Here is a 13,763-nt window from a genome sequence, read left to right on the forward strand (position 1 = left end):
ATAGACCTTGTTAATGTTTTATTTTCTAAATTCTCTGGTATGTCAAAGACATGTATTTTCTTGCACTGCTTTTGTTCATTTTCATTTAAAATTAAATGTATTTTCTTCTTTGATGAGGTGAGGTTACCAAAACAATCCATCCATCTGCTCCTGGTCCGGTCCCTCTGTCAAATTTTAGAACCCATTGTGGCCCACCAATCAAAAAGTTTTCCCACCCCTGTTCCAAACACTGACCTATGAATCAATGATTAAAAACATTTTCTTTAAACACGTACAGTTTTTATGATTTATACTTTTTGGAGCAAAGCGAAACATGTATATTACTTCATCATGACATATAAAGACTGGATTCAATCCATCCATTCAAGTTCCATAATGCAGCGGACTGTCCTAGCATTAGAAAGACATTTAGTAAAATACGATTCAACAAATACAAGCATTTCATTTGACAGCATAATGCACTTTGGGTTTACGGCTCAGTTGGAAAGAGGAGTGGGCGACATACAGAGATAGTCAAGGCTAAAAATCATGCTCTATTTCTTCTAGAATATCAGCGTGCGTAAAGTTCACAGAGATTGATTAAACAATGTTGCTCCATAAGACACTAATGAGATGATCGCGCAATGAAAAGTAGTGCGGTAGAAATAGCTGTGGGGAACACAGGCTCTTCACTGAAGGAGTTTGAGAGGCTGGTGACAGTAGCATATTAGTGGAAATGTGTAAATTAGAAGCAAGGGAGCATATTTCAACGCTCATCCGGTTCATTTTTCACATCACTGTCTACTATGCTGTCAGCATGCCGCCGGATACGTCTGTGTAGGCGCTCTTCTTTCTCCCAGGTGGTAATTATGCTGCTGGCCAAAGCTTGATTAAAAGATCTAATGTCCAAATTTAGTGTTCTACATCTCCCAACAACATCCACTTTTTGTTTTTTTTTTCCAAGCCCGTATAGTGAAATCTGAGTGGTTTTGTCATTAGCGGCAACCAATAAAGTGCAGAGAAAACATCATTTTGCTTTCTGTTCCATGTCAGGGTGATAGTATAATTGCACCAGAGGATGTTTTATTCAAGAAGGAAAGCACTACGGGATTACAGATTTATACAGTCGGAAATTATAACGCTCCGAAGGCCCCGACGAGGCTCTTCCTGCACCCGGAATTGAAATAAGATGTGCCGCTCCCTTTCACCTGAAGCGACGTCAAGTCATTACTCCAGACAATAATAACAGAATGTGTTGTGTGTCGAAGACATAAAGTGGGGGTGAGGTAGAAATGTCAAGTCATGTTAGTGTTACACAAATCGTGAAAAACTTTGCAACACCATTTTGCAAATGTTTGTGTCAGAAAAAGAACCAAACAGTGGAAATGGTCTCCTATGTAGGAAAAATGTAGGAAAATTCATTTTTAGAATGCGTTCCTTGGCTTGTCGCACTATTCCATTTTTTTTTAAATATTATTATCATGATATTAAAATTATATTAAAATTCTGTTTTGCATTTTTAAACACAGCATGGAGTTGTGTTCTTACAGCGGCAGCGAAACCCATCCACCCATCCATCATCAGGAAGACCCGAGTCGGAATCGAACCCTGTACGGCTGCACTGTGAGGTGCTGCAATTTGTAAACGTTAAATGGAGTGCACTTTTATGTACAGCAGTGTTTTATAGTCACCTACAGTAATGCATTAGTAAAGGCGTACTAACAGTAAATATTTTATGGGGGAAAGAAAAGTCCAGGTCATAAACCAATCGAATTAAAAATGCTAAATACAGTGAAAAATGAGTGTGTCTCATAGTATGCCTCCCTCCAAGTTATTTATTTTTGTTGTTTTCTACAGCAATATATAGTATTGAGCGATATCCATTCATGTATCAATAAGACCTGCGAATAAATTCCCTGCGGTGAGACACGTCAGGGTTGTCTCTGATCATGCTCTTCAAATAACGGAACACAGGTGTATTTTTATTTTTAGACTTAATTGAACTGTAGTTCTTCCTTCCATTTTAATATCGCTGTCCACTAAAATTCGAATTTGTCTGCGAGGGTTTTTCCTGACTAATCAAAAAGCCACTTTTATTGTTACTCAGAGGAAGGAATTCATGAAATTGTGACATGCTTTTCAATGCAAACAAGAAACAATGAAAGGTCATAACTTACACCACCCTAAAATAATTTGTGGATTGGAAGCACATACCTCGGGTCAAAGATTTCCAATATGTCAATAAATCACTTCTTTCGCCTGTGTAAATGGGCACACTGATTTTGGCAATATTCAGTGCAACTGACTGCCTGAGAAACGTTCCACTGAGAACCTTTCTTTTCATACACAAACAAATGTGAAAAAGATTCCACTCATGCAGTTTCTTAGTGGGAATTAACATCACGATTAAATTTTTGAAAGACGAGTCTCTGGGAGAAGAGGGGGGGGATTAGAAAAGTCGCTAAATTGCTACTTACTGTGCTCACAGCCACGTTGTTAGTGAATTTTAGCACGGAAGACCATTCAAATTTGAGGCAGCAAAGTTAACATTTTTTTAAATGCAAGCAATAAACTCCAATTAATAAAATGTATCAGGCGCCCAATCCTAGGATACATTGTGGTTGCCCTCGACTATACTGTAGTCTATTACTGTATCGCGAAAAGGGACAGAGGCAGTCTATGTCGGTTGTTTCAAATACGATTTTTTTTTTTTTACTTTCATCTGACAGGTGTTCAATCATTTACTATTGCCTGTCTAATGTAATCCATCAGTGTGGTCCAAAATTATACATTTCGATTAACAAGATGATCGAGCTTGTGGGTACAGTTGCCACTCAGCACCAGCATGAATGTGAAGGATTTTTTTTTGTCACTCCTGCGAGTGACTGGCGACCAGTCAATCTTTCACCCAAAGTCAACAGCTAAAGGGTACAGAGACTGCATGAATCACTGGATTTAAAAATGACTGTCTGTCACCATACAGTTTTCTATCTTGATAATTTACAGAATGGGAGGAAAAAAATCGCCATGCATGCACGCATGGCAATCATCTACCCCAACAAGGTGAAAACAAAGCCCATGAGCAAGAACTGCCCAAATGAATGTTATATGACACATAACGGGCTAGTTTTTTAAAGAATGGCATGACTCTCGAGTCTGGTCCACAGTATGAGCAGCTGCATACCAATGAAATAAACCCCCAAAAATATTTCAAAAGCCTCCAGGAGGCAAAGTGAGACTGCAGACTTACCCTCTCGGAGCAGATGGGAGTAGATGAGCCAGAGGAGCAGCAGGCAACAGAGCGACGCACCTCCACCTGCAGAGAGCGTCTTCATTCCGGACTGCATCCTTCACCTTTGTCGCCCCGCCTGGATGACCAAAACTTTGTGCCCCCCCACCGCAACTGTCAATCACATTAGCGGCTAATCCAGGGTCGCCGCCACATCCTGTCGACGGCATCCATTTTGGGCTAATGAAGGGAGGGGGGGGGCTGATGAGGGAAAAGTAAACATACAAAATAAAATCTCCTTTCCTGCCCCCGGCCCCCTAAAAACAACAACAATTCCCTCAGTGACGCGCAGATCCAGTTTCGCTTTGCAATCACACAAGTTCACGCAGCTGTGGGTCCAGTTTGGTGGAATCGAGTGGTTCCGATGAAAGCTGAGCTCTGTATGAGGAGGGAGAATGTGCACTTCTGATCCAAGCGGGGATGGTGATGATGATGATGAAGAGCTGGAGGAAGAGGAAGGGTGGGGGAGAAGGAGAAGGAGGATGGCGGAAAATTAAGGCTCCGTCCCTCGCGGGAATCCAAAGCACAAAGTAAGTAAACCACCGAGCAACCGGTGCCCAAACTTGTGCGCAACCAAGCGGTGCGCGTAGTCTGCAGAGACGTTCAAGGCGCAAAAGTGCGTCTGTGGCGCACACACACAAACACACTCGAGGTGGTTGATGTCTCGCACGCACAGTGGCAGAAGAACATGCTCGTCATTCAAGTAGAATAGGAAGGAAGGAGGGAAGAGTCAGAAGGCTGTGATGGTATTTCCTACACGTAAATATAGTTTTTTTATTTGTTGTTATTTTTAACTATACAGAGGTGGTAAAATAGCAACCACATAAGGAATCGGTTGACTACCACACAGTTTCAACGTTTTTAGCTGTGTTGCAGTAAGTAACACTGTTCAACGGCGTCTCGATTACTTTTTCTTCGTCACTCGTTTGCCTGGTTACCTGTTGCTAGGCAGAATTGTTGGACACAAACCTGAATTAAAATGAGAGGAAACGCATATTGTACTTGAAAACGTAGATCTCGAGTATTAATACTGAACTATATTGATAATGTCTTTGCAATTTTCTCTTCTCGTCCACCATTTTAGGGTCTCACTACAGGCAAATGAGACCCAGATCAAATTCTTTTGCCCTTATGCAACCTTGATCAATTTTTTTTTTTTGACGGTCTGAACGGCTCAATTATGATTTTTAAAAATCCGACTTGGGTCACTTTCTTAGAAAGAATAATAATTAACTGTATTTTAACTTCTTATTGCTAGCACACTCGTACTTTGACCAAATAAAACTCCTCAACTCACTTCAACATTGTTCCTTGGCACCAAGATTCCACCTGATGGCGCCAAAGTCAACCTGTTATTGCTTGGCTTGAGCAGAAAAGAACAGCAAATCGGTGAGTTTTTCCATCAAATGTCAGAGTTTCCAAGGAAATTCCACATGGAAAATGGCATAAGTAAGTTATTTGTCGCATATCATTTTAAAAGACTCATAAAATTGGATAATTTCTCATGGCAAACCTTTCATGGCACTCTGTCGTTCTGCCACACAGTGAGTGGGAATCATTGAACTAGAAATGGTGGGGATTTGTCTCTCCAACTCCCGAGGTCCTAGTACGCATATTTTTCTTAAAATTACAAATGTCTGATTAAAGACGACACTGTGAATCCTCCATTTGTTTATGACACTGTACAACAGCTCATAAGTTTAAAATCGTTACAAACGGCGTACTGTGAATTAGTTTGCACAACTGCATATGACTACGTAATCTCGCTGCAAAAGAAGTTTTAGTCATCGCCTTTCTCTCTGTTTCTCATTTGATTTTGAAATTGGTTACATTAGGCCACCGTCATCGGAAGGGAACTCAATCATAAACAAAGGACCTCCTTAACAGTGGAACCTCTAAGGTCGAAACACAATCTGTTTTCAGATTTTGTTTTGATTACACATTGTGGGCAATGTTCCCTCTAATTTTCCATGCGCCTGAGCATTCACTCAAGCTCCCCGAGCATTCCTTGCACCTTGGTGAGCAACAGCAGACACGCACACGCCGACCAAACCAATATCACAAGCCGTCCAGAAGCTGAAATCATAACAAGCTACATGATGTAGGCAGGTTATAAAACAAATGTTTTGAATTTGTCCAAATTGACTTAGCTAGAAATAAATGTTAATTTACACATTTTTTAAATAAATTGCGGCGCTGCAAGAACTCATGTGAATTGCATCCGTATGTTGCCCATCGACACTTCGTACGTTTGAGCAATCTGACCCATGTTTTTTTTTTTTGGGGCGGGGGGGTATCCGGACCAATACGGCCGTAACAAGTTAGCATACTTGTTAGCTGTACTTGTCACCATGGTAATAAACAAGTCACGACCGAAGCCATGATGAAGTGGGACCAATGCCTCTGCAGGGATAACATTATGTCAGGAAAGAATATTAACATTAACACCACAGTACCATACCACGTGGGACCCTAGACAAGGTCAAATGAATTTGCATGAATGGAAAATGCAAATACAGCTCAGGATCAAATTTATTAAGGCACTGTATACATTTCCTGTACGCTAAGCGGTTAAGATTAGTGTGCAATTGCGCACACGCGGATCTTAGAGGGAACGCGGATTGTGGGCTCTATTTTTCATGAGCAGCGTAAACCATGGCCAAAATTGTTGCTTTAAAAATTGCCTTGTGGTTAGTCGCTACAGTTTGCAGTTCTCTAAATAAAAATTTGCTAGATTGCTTCTTATTTGGACCTTGTTGGAGGATTTCCTTTCCTTTGCGTTCAAAACTATACGTATAGAGATGTAAATATTTCCTTCACCAATTGTCAACGTATCATTCCCACCATTATTGTTTCGATTGATTGTCTTGGAGAAAGAACACAGTTAATCACAGCGAGACATCCAGACTCCATTTAAAAAGATCCACTTAGTCTTACCAAATATGGCTTTGTGCCTGAAAAAGGGCGAAGGAAGTTACATTATAATATACTCGGTGTGAGTCTGCGCGTGCACGCGTGCGTGTTTGTGCATGCAAAAGCATTTGCAAAAGACAGTCTATCTTGTGAAAGTGCGCCATTTAAGACTCCCTTGCCACTCAAGGATCATTACTATAACTCATACCTTCACAAACGCGCACACACACACACACACACTGGCGGCATATTGCATGCACTTTATTAGTAGATGAAGATGTCCCCCAGCGTGCTGCTCTGCCATCAGCCTCTCCCTGAATGGCTTTTATGATGACGTATTGGGCCGGCCTCATCACCGCTGAAAAAAAGGCCCACATTGTTCTGTGTCAGAGATGTTTTTGGAGGTTGTCCTGCCTTACGCCCGGCTACCAGACGGTTGATGATGTCGCGCAGGCCACGTTTCAACATCTGGACTTAATTTGTCTTATGTGGGGATGGAAGGAAGAAGTGGGACCAAAAGCCAACGATGGTACATGTGACCATTTTTTTTTTAACAATTGCACGTGTGTTTATTTTATAATAACGTCAATCATTATATTGATCTTACAATGATGCAATTGAGAGTAAATTCTTGATGCTTATCCTATATTTTCGGTTTGTCTGGAATTTCCTCGGGTTGCTCATTAAGCAGCGCATTGATTATGACTGGTGTATAACTTTTTTTTTTTAATTGAATCACCGTGAATGAATTATGCTCAACAGATTGTGCCAATTCTGTTGATATTTAAAAATAAATAAATAAATAAAATGTTCCAGTGTTTTTCTGTCAATGAGTACTCACCCTTAACTTGACAAGGTGAGGAACACCCAGGGATGGAGATTTCTGCATGCTGTGGGGCGAGTCTCGTCCCAAACCATTATGCGCTGTCGACTTGGCTGTGTAAATTCTTCCTGTAATGTTTTCATGTCACAGAAATATTGTATGGAGCCGGCAGGGCGGAAGTGCATCACTTTCCAATATTGCAATAAATCAATTCTTCACATGCTCACTGAGATGAAGACAAAACAAGAAGTCAAATATTTTTATGCCACATTAGAGACATTTTGCCAATGACCATGGGTGGATTCCGATTTTAGAATGACAACCATTTTGCTGTATTTTTTTGAGTTGCTAATTGAGTTCTTCCTCCATGAGATGTGCTGTATAAACGAAGCTACCTTGCCTTGCCTTTTGAGATTCCACTTCTGAGGACTTTGCGTCCACTAGTTGAGTCGTGTCCTTTTCATTTATTTACAAGTATCGACTACCTTGTTGTTCTCTCACAAAGGACATGAAGTGGAGCTGATGTTCTGCTCGGCTGGACAAGCGAGTCACGCTCACAGGTCTTTGAGAGGCGGTGGACCTTGAACAAACAACGCAAACAAATATGAGTGCAGCATGAAGGTCTTTGTAACTCCTCACAGCAATTCCAAACAGGTTGTTTGTTTGATGTCTTATATCATACGAGTGAATGAAGGCGAAGGGTGTTGACGTGAATAAAAGCCTCGTTTATATGTCAATTGCCAATGAATTTATGTCTTCAAGACATTGTGAAAGTCCGATAGGTCTTGATTGATCCGCATGTGATAACATTTACGCGGTTTAAAACAATCAATGTATTTATGTTACTTGGATCTGCGCCTTGAGATGAGCCATCTGATTTTAGAGGAGGTCCAACAAACAAATTCAAACGTAGCACAATGCAAAGGCCACCCATAATGATTTATGTGCAAATAAAAGAAAACATGAATACTGCATGTTAGCAACAAAAGGCTGAGTTTCTTAGCTTAATCACAACATTCATGTCATGAATTATGTAGGGTAGTAGAATGCGCAGAATTAAAAAAAGCCACAACCGTGTGTCATTAATATGCACATGTGGCAAAACTCAAAATGAGTCTCTGTCAAGATTTTACTTGCAGAGCAACTCTAGTGCGATTGATTGGGCCAGTTCAAAAGGCAATAAGTGAGTCCAGCTCTGTCTTGATTCCTGATTGTAGTGTTGCACATTGAAAACCCAAGTACCAGTCAGAAAGAAAGTCACCTGAAGTGAGTGTTAATTACACCGGTCAACGACAAAATGTAATCACCAATGTATTGTTTTGAAGCAAAAAAAAAAAATCTATCTTCATGGCTAGTGCTCAACAGTTAACTTAAGACTTTCAATATCCGAATAATGTCACGTCACGTTCGTCAAAACGGTAGAGGGTAAACTGTAACGTATGCAATGGATATGAGACCACATTACAACACTACAGCACTTTATGTGCAATGAGAAAATAGTGCGGGAATAATAGCTTGGCACACGAGCCAGGTACTAGAAATAGTACTTGCTTTTGCCTGCAGAAAAGTGTCAATCAAGTCGAGCCAAGCCGAGCCAATTAGGTACGGTGCGGTAGAAAAGAGGCCCACGTTTCCTAGGGTTGGGATTAGGATGACGATCTCTGGAAGTGTCTTTTGAATAATTCCATTCTCTGGTGCAAGCCCTAACGGAGAGAGCAGACGTTTACATTTACAACAAACATAATTCCATTGATGTTGCGTCATATTGTTATGCAGAAAGTGGTTTTGGAATGTTTGTTTTCGATCAGGACTGTTTAATGGCCTCTGCACATTCAATTATCAGGTGTGTGTGCTCCACCAGTCGATAGTCATCCTCTCATTAATGGCCCAGAACTGATTACCAAGGACAGACAGAGAACTGGCTGAAACATTATTCTTTCCAAGCGTTAATTAAATCCTCCTAGGTGGGACTTTCAATCCCATTAGAAGCTCTGCCGGCATTTTTCTAAACACCACTTAATGTCATTGTATGGCTAAAAAGAACAGTGCTTGTGAAACATGCGCAAGCATTGTTTTTTTTTATTGTAGCACAATTTTCTAGACTTTGCATAAATGCTGGCACATAGTTAAAAATGCCCCGAAATTGTCATGACCCGTGTCGGCCGTGCCATGTTATGTTTATGTTCCCAGCTGAGCAGGGGTCGTTTCCTCCAGCGATCGTCTCGTGTCACGTCATCAGGAGCGGAGAGACGCGCCCACCAGCTCCACACCTGACTTTCATTCACCCACTGATTACACACTACTTAAGCCACCTACGCTGACAAGTCAGCGTCGGATAATTATTCCGCATTGCTCATGTTCCTTGTATTTTGATAGTGCGCTTGCGTTTTTGTTCTTTCGTCTCCAGCTACGGCTCGGTTCGTTTCTGTTCACCTTCTACTCATTGGTCCTCTTTCTTGCCCGTTTTTCGTTCCGTCGTGATTCCTTTCCCTGGTGGGAGTTTTTCCACCAGCGCTTTATGTTAATCAATTTTTCGTCGACGGTTGTAATTGTAGATATAACTCTATACCTAGATTAATAATTGGATAACTGAATATTCATTGTCATAATAAATATCGTAATCTATATTTTCCTGTGTCTGCGTTTTGAGAGTCCAGCCACAATTTTTCCAGCGATCGCTGGAAAAACCACAACAGAAATGAAAAAAATTCAGGACTTGTTTTGTTGATACGACACAACATATCATAGAGCTTAACAAATATGATGCGTGTATGCCCCAGTGGGGACTTGTACTTGTTTTTCTTTGCATGCTAATATCTGAGTGTTGCTGCTGTCATTAAGCACAATAACAATCAATTTTCCAGTCACAATAATATGATCAATGCCTAACTCGCAGCCTCCGCACAAGAGAAGAAATTCATTTTCAATGCACATGGCATTCAATGCTTGTATACCTTCCTTCGAGGAAATCGTGGCCTTCCCGAACCCTTTCTCCACCTCCGTCCACCTGCACAATATAAGAGCCCCTCCATCATCATGAAACCTCAACCATACACCATTTACCACTTTAAATAAATACTAATCTCTCCGAGGACCACCGCTATGAGCGATATTATATGTGTATTGTTAGCATTGTAACATTATGAAGAAAGGTGCACATGAAAAGATTGCTGTGGTTATCAAATGAGCACCAGAGGTTATTGTTTGGTGCTCATTTTCCCCAACCAACCTAATGGATAACTTCAAGGGGAAGTCAAGCCCAAAAATTTCTTGACATGAATATGGTCTATGCAGGCCTACTAGCGGAAAGATGGAATTCTGATTAATGTTGCGTGTGGGGAATATGAGTTAAGCCGTAAAATCCACCCGTTTTTGTCCATCTCAGGGGGCGGCCATTTTGCCACTTGCTGTTGACTGAAAATGACATCAGAGTTGCTCTAGGCTCAGCGAACAAGCAATCATGGCTCAGCTTCAGAAAACAGTTGAGCCATGATTGGTCATCACTTGAGCCCTGAGCAACAGTGATGTCATTTTCAGTTGACAGAAATAACAAAATGGCCGCCCCCCGAGATGGCTAAAAACAGATGGATTTTGCTGCTTAACTCATGTTCCGCAAATGCAACATTAATCAGAATGTCATGTTTCGACTAGTGAAGATGCGTACAACATTTTATGTCAACCACTTATGTGCACCCCTGATTAGGAACAGTTTGAACATTAACAATGGATTTATACAAATAAATAATGATTGAATTAAACTGCATTGACTTTAAACGTTTAATGAAATTTGCACAATTTGAAAAGAAAAACCCAGACAGGTCTTTGAGATTTCATGCAAATATTCCATTCCATCACGGTGTGTGGATTCCGAGCGGAATTTACCATCAAATCAATCCATCTATTCTCTATCCTGTTCAGTGTCGCAGGGAGTTGGAGCCTATCCCAGCAAACACTGGGCAAATGACAGACTTCATGCTGGACTGTTCACCAGTCAGTTAAATGGTACATAGAGAGACAGACAACCGTTGGACTCACATTCACACTGTCACTGTGTTCCTAACACAACCAACGTTGTTTACACAAAGTCAGACAAGTGAAACCCTACCAGTCACTGATGATCCTATCCAAAGCTGATCTTCCCGGTCACATTAACAAATTAATTGTTTGACATTTATTTGGATTTTGCTTCATAAATCTTGCGTAATTGAAATGGGAACAGTAAGTTTAGATTTGATGAAACAACTAATCCAAAATATGTTATCAAAACTCGGGTAAAGTAACAATGAATGACTGTGAAACCTTGCAAGGAGAGAGAGCAAACTATGAAATAGCTATTCACCCCATTTCGTAACGCTTATGCCGTTGAGGGTCACGGGGGAGTTGAAGCCGATCCTAGCTAACTCCAGGTGGAAGATGGACTGCACCCTTGACTGATCCCCAGTCAGTCATCGGCCACAGACTAATAACCACTCAATCCATCACTGAGTGGGAACTGAATCCACGGTGGCTGCACAGAAATCACGCGAATGAACCACTACATCAAGCACAAGCACTAAAAAAGTTGAACTCAGTAAAAAAAAAAAAAAAATATATATATATATATATTTATCTGTTGATATCGTAATTGTGATTTCCACTTCACTGTTGCACCACTGTTACCTCTGCCAAGTTTGAATCGTTTTGACGCGTTGGTGGGTTGGTCAGAAGTACAACATGAAAGCTGACTTCCATGAGACCTGGTGGATTGCAAGAACCCCCGACATATGTCAGCATATGCTCATGTGTTTCTTAGCTTTTGGTATGGCTTGCTCATTTCCCAACGTCCCTTGAGACTTGGCCTCGTGCCTTTATTGCATTATGGTGGATAAGTCCCACATTATTATGTTCTTTGTCTACAATCCTTGGTGTTGATATGCACACCACAATCTTCCTGCTGCTGGAATGTCCTGAGGCTTCAGATTGGCTAGAATGGCCTTGTGGTTGTAGCACCACCTGCTGCTTTGGTATGTGCGTAAATTTGGTGAGGAGGAAGATTGTTTTCATCACCCAGTGAGGAAAACATTTTTTTACAAAATCCACACATATTGCGGACATACAGCTAATATGACACACGCTGAGCGTAACATTTGCCTCAGTGCCCAGGATTAAATGGGAGCCTTTCCTTCTTCATGTGCCATATCGCGAGTGCCGAGAGGAGGCATTGTGCTACATAGTCCTCAAAGGCGGAATTAGGCACACTGCCAGCATCCTTTTATTCCCGCGCTGGGCCTCTGGGTCCTAACTCCTCCCCGAAAACACATGAAGGACAGGATTGACAGGAGAGTGTTTTTGTGTCACAATTAATTCGCCTGAAAATGTTTGCTGTTCTGTAATGACACAGCAGCATCACGAGAAGGCATTTAACCAGAACTTGTCATTTCTCATGTGTACACCTTGTATGGTTGTTATGAATGGACAAACATTGCAACAGACACACTCTGACGTCTTTGAGAGTGTTCCTAGTGGCGTGTGACGGTATTACATCTACAAAGGGTAGAACAACTCCATATGATTGTTTCTGTCATTTCCAAATCCTGAAAATAGAATGGCCATACGTCCCTACAATATTTTAATACTAATCTTGTTTTTACTGCTCATTTCTCCCTACACACACGCCACTTGGGATTGCCATCAAGGCTTCCTAAAACGGGAGCTGGTGTTACTATTGCCCGTAGGCCCACGGTGGTTCTGGTTTAATCTTGGTTCTAAAAACTCCTCGGGCAGTGCTGCTTTTTCATGGCACGCATTAAAACGCACACTTGCAACAAATATATTCAAACCAAGGGAAACATGGCAAGGGAAGGACATATCCATCAACAAGCCAGTGTGTGTTGTATCAACTAAAAGAAGGTGAAGAAGACTTACAGTGAGTGGTAACTAAGCATGCAACAGTGTAGTTTCTCTTCCTCTCAGGTCTTTGATGCATTTCCAGGAGTGGGAAGGTGTTCAGAAACACCCAACTGGAGCAGAGGCAAAAACACTGCTGGAGGAATTGTTTTTTGTTATCTCCGTCTTGCCAGCTCAAGCACCAGCAGCCAGTTTAAGTTTGGCAAAGCCATGAAGTGGGAAAAGAGAAATACCTGTCACGTGAAGCATAACTGGGAAAAAAATGGAGAATCTATGCTCTGCTCTGCATAATAATTATATAAACCAGTGGTATAAATGAAAAGTTAAGGTGGGCCAATCCCGGTAAAATTGGTGTAACCATAATCTATAGTATATCATAAATCAATCTTTACTTTAAGAAGTGACCTGTCTGGTGCAAAAATATTTTATCTTTTTTTTTTAAATTGTATTTATTTATTTATTTATTTTTGCGGAGCATAAACGTCAGCCCCAAGCAATCCCCATTCCATTAATTACCTTTCAAATGGCAATATAATATGAGATAAGTAACTTAGTGATTATATTTTGAGAATTGTGCTATTGCGGTGGCCAGCTGTGAGCATATTCATTCGTTCAGACGTAGCACACAAGTGATGATGTGGACAGCATCATAATGCAAATGGAGTTTGCACAGCCTGCTGACGTATCATTCGTAGTTTAGTAGCTACTAACTAGCCGTGCAGCCGACGGGCCAAAGCAGCAGTCGGTCATGCCGTATGAATAACTTCATAATTAGAATGATTACATTTCAAGTCGTATTGATTATTCCTGAGTGATTATTTTTTTGTAGTTCACTGTGGTTTGTTTTGTTACATTTACTGTACTGTTGAGTAA

General features: G+C 41.0%; 1 protein-coding gene across 2 annotated transcripts in view; it reads right to left on the reverse strand.

Annotated features, from left to right (window-relative positions):
• Window positions 1–3,880, reverse strand: part of tafa5l (TAFA chemokine like family member 5, like) — a 42,111-nt gene extending 38,231 nt beyond the window's left edge. The window contains exon 1 of one of the 2 annotated variants that reach the window (XM_088291965.1): window positions 3,230–3,880. In XM_088291965.1, the coding sequence (XP_088148091.1) occupies window positions 3,230–3,326 (97 nt within the window). In that variant the 5' untranslated portion in view covers window positions 3,327–3,880. The remainder of the gene's footprint in view (window positions 1–3,229) is intronic. The other variant, XM_088291964.1, reaches the window with a different exon arrangement.
• Between the last annotated feature and the right edge of the window lie 9,883 nt (window positions 3,881–13,763).

The sequence above is a fragment of the Idiotropiscis lumnitzeri genome, chromosome 3, assembly GCF_059441095.1.
Source record: "Idiotropiscis lumnitzeri isolate Australia: NSW breed Sydney's pygmy pipehorse chromosome 3, RoL_Ilum_1.0, whole genome shotgun sequence".
NCBI lineage: Eukaryota > Metazoa > Chordata > Actinopteri > Syngnathiformes > Syngnathidae > Idiotropiscis > Idiotropiscis lumnitzeri.